This window comes from Protobothrops mucrosquamatus, unplaced genomic scaffold (genome assembly GCF_001527695.2).
Source record: "Protobothrops mucrosquamatus isolate PMUCROS unplaced genomic scaffold, P.Mucros_1.0 scaffold5767, whole genome shotgun sequence".
Taxonomy (NCBI): domain Eukaryota; kingdom Metazoa; phylum Chordata; class Lepidosauria; order Squamata; family Viperidae; genus Protobothrops; species Protobothrops mucrosquamatus.
In genome coordinates this window covers 13,290-16,369 of record NW_015391615.1, presented here as the reverse complement: position 1 = coordinate 16,369, position 3,080 = coordinate 13,290, and the positions used below count along the sequence as shown (strand labels likewise).

The following is a 3,080-nucleotide window of genomic DNA, read 5'->3' as shown; positions in this document are numbered from 1 at the left end:
TCTATCTATCTATCTATCTATCTATCTATCTATCTATCTATCTATCTATCTATCTATCTATCTATCTATCTATAGAGAGAGAGAGAGAGAGATTTTAGAGGACTCTCTGAAAGGACCTACTTCAACTTAGGTTCCCGTCCTTCGCTCGTGAACTGCCAGCAGATGAGCCCAATCAAGTCCTGCACCTTGGCGTTGGCAATTGTCACCACCGTCATGGGTTGCAACTTCTCCTGGCTGGCGTGGAGTGGGAGGTAGACATCAATTATTTTTGTTGCGGTTGTGCCAATGTGGCCCTGTTGGAAGGAGAGAGGTCAAGGTAGACTTGAGTGCTTCATGTTTAGGCAAGAGAGATGCTTGCCACGCTAGTCTCAAGCAATTCATCCCTGCAACGGTCATAAATATGAGTCAGTTGTCAATCATCTGAATTTTGATCACGTAACCATAGGGAGGCTACAGCGATCATAATGAAGAGAAGGACATGATAGCAGTCTTCCAATATTTGGGCGGCTGCCACAAAGAAGAGGGGGGTCAACTTATTCTCCGAAGCCCCTGAAGGCAGGACAAGAAGCAACGGATGGAAACCAATCAAGGAGAGAAGCAACCTGGAACTAAGGAGAAACTTCCTGACAGTTAGAACAATTGACCAGTGGAACGACTTGCCTCCAGAAGTTGTGGGTGGAAGTTTTTAAGAAGAGATTGGACAACCCTTTGTCTGGAATGGCATAGGGTTTCCTGCTTGAGCAGGGGGCTGGGCTAGAAGACCTCCGAGGTCCCTTCCAGCCTGGTTATCCTGTAATTCTTGCTGCTTAGAAGGAAGTCAGCGTGACTTTTATTCTCCCGCCGACTGTCGTCTCTTCCTTGATAAGCAAGTCCTACGAAGCTACCCCGTTCTCCGTCTGGGGCGCCTGGGGAATACCGTCAGAGGGTTAGGGTGGATTTATGAGTCTTATTTATATCATTCTAATGTTGGGAGACTGGAATAAAAAAAAAAATTGGGCCTTTGCTGCTTTATCATCATTAATCTTTTCCCGGGGAAGATGACGAGGATGGGGAACGAAGGCTGCCTGAATTGCTGATGTGCATAAACCAAATGGATCGCAGGCGCAAAACATTTGCATTTTACTTTTTTTTAAACAGCAGGGCACCCACAAGCACCGCCCGCACCCGCTTCTCGTAGGGAGTGGGTACAAGGGGTCTGCGGGGATGGTACGGTATGCATTTCTGGGTAGCTACAGTTGTGTCTGCCAAAGGGAGGCCTTCTTGCAGTCAGAAGGGGGAGCAGAACCCCCACTGCATTGGACAACAGAGTAACAGAGTTGGAAGGGTGCCTCAGAGGTCATCTAATCCAACCCCCTCCTCAAGCAGGAGAACTGATATGTTTCAGACAAATGGCTGTCCAGTCTCTTCTTAAAAACCTCCAGTGATGGAGCATTCACAACTTCTGGAGGCAAGCAGTCCCACTGATTAACTGTCCTCACTGTCAGGAAATTTCTCCTTAGTTCTAGGTTGCTTCTCTCCTTGATTAGTCCATCCATTGCTTCTTGTCTTGCCTTCTGGGGCTTTGGAGAATAGCTTGAACCCCTCTTCTCTGTGATACCCCTCAAATATTGGAAAAATCCAATATTGAATTGAATCCAATATTGAAAAAGCCCCTTTGCGACTACCCTCACCTGGATGACTGAGAATCTCCATGACAAAAGAAGTAGAAAAAGTGAAGCAATACCGCGGTGGCTTTTCATTGCTTGGGCACGACTAGAAGACCTCCAAGGTCCCTTCCAGCTTTATTCTCAGTCAGTCTGAGTTAGCCATCGATCTCCGAAGGGCTTCTCTTTATAGGATGGCTATAAAAACTGGTAACTCTTTTTTTTTTTTTTTTAATAGATCTGCCCCTTCCCTCTCTGACTTGCTAATTCCTAGTTTGATGTTGAACCTGGACTGATTTTATTCCAAAAGAAATGATGGAAGATCAAATCTTAGAGGACTCTCGGTTGAGCCAATGGACCAGCTCCAGTGCTCCACGTTGAACTGAATTGAATACTTTATTTGGCTAAGTGTTGATTATATACATTAAGGAAATTCGCGTCCGGTGCCAATTCGATTATCAACCCTGAAGAATTATTTACACAATTCGGTCCTTTGGAAAAAAAGAAAGACGCCCAAAAATAGCAGATAGGAAATTTGCCGAATTCCAGTGGTTTAATATTCCTCTTTCATCTTTTTTTAATCTCAATTACTTCCGGTTGAGAAACCCAAACGGCAGCAAACCAATCTAATCTTTAAAACATGTGGTTTTTTTTTAACCCCCCAATAAACCCAGGACCACTAAGCTGACCTTTGGTATCACGCTGGGGCCACGCTCCAAAAGGCAGACAAAGCCGGGACAAAGAGACAGAAACTAAATTCACTTCCCGTTTAATTGAATCGAAAGTTTAATGAACATTAAAATGAATTAATCAAAGCTCCTGCTGGACAACTGCGCCCCGTGCATTTCATAATTCTCTTTTGCTGGGGTATTAAAAATGACAGTCCAGAGATAACCTCTGAAGGGGGTCCAAAGCTTTCGGAGAGATGTGTGGGAATCTTGGATTTCAACCTGAGCGTCCCGATTTATCGTACAGCCCCCCCTTTTCCATTTGCAGCACCAAAATCCATTTGAAACCGAACTTTCAAGAGAAGCCTCCTTTTAATTCTCAGCACAAAACCAAATACAGTATACACACTTCCTTACTTGCTGGAGGGGAAAAAAATATGATTAATTTGTTAATAATCATGATTTACCACATCTTCCTTTACAATGGAGTTCAGTGACTTAATGTTATAACGCTTTTAAGATTAGATGGCCTAATGATATATAATGCGAAAGATTTTTACCGAATCGTTATTTAGTGAGTCATAAAACCCTCTTAAAAATTAATCTTTCACGCACATCCAGCTTATCCAAAGTTAGCATTTAATTAGATGGCCTTGGCGCAAGTGAGCCTACTGCTTTATTTGCTCAATCAGGATATGCCTCTCCAGTAATTAGAATTAATTCAAGCCATTGACTCACACCTCCTAACAAACAGTATAAAACATTAGGG

The 3,080-nt window shown here is 43.4% G+C and overlaps 1 protein-coding gene across 1 annotated transcript in view; it reads right to left on the bottom strand.

The window, feature by feature from the left end:
- Nucleotides 1-264, bottom strand: part of LOC107299951 (target of rapamycin complex 2 subunit MAPKAP1-like) — a gene marked incomplete at its 3' end in the record, with an annotated part of 12,397 nt that extends 12,133 nt beyond the window's left edge. Inside the window, exon 1 of the mRNA XM_015829295.1 lies at nucleotides 121-264. Coding sequence (XP_015684781.1) covers nucleotides 121-215 — 95 coding nt within the window. The remainder of the gene's footprint in view (nucleotides 1-120) is intronic.
- Between the last annotated feature and the right edge of the window lie 2,816 nt (nucleotides 265-3,080).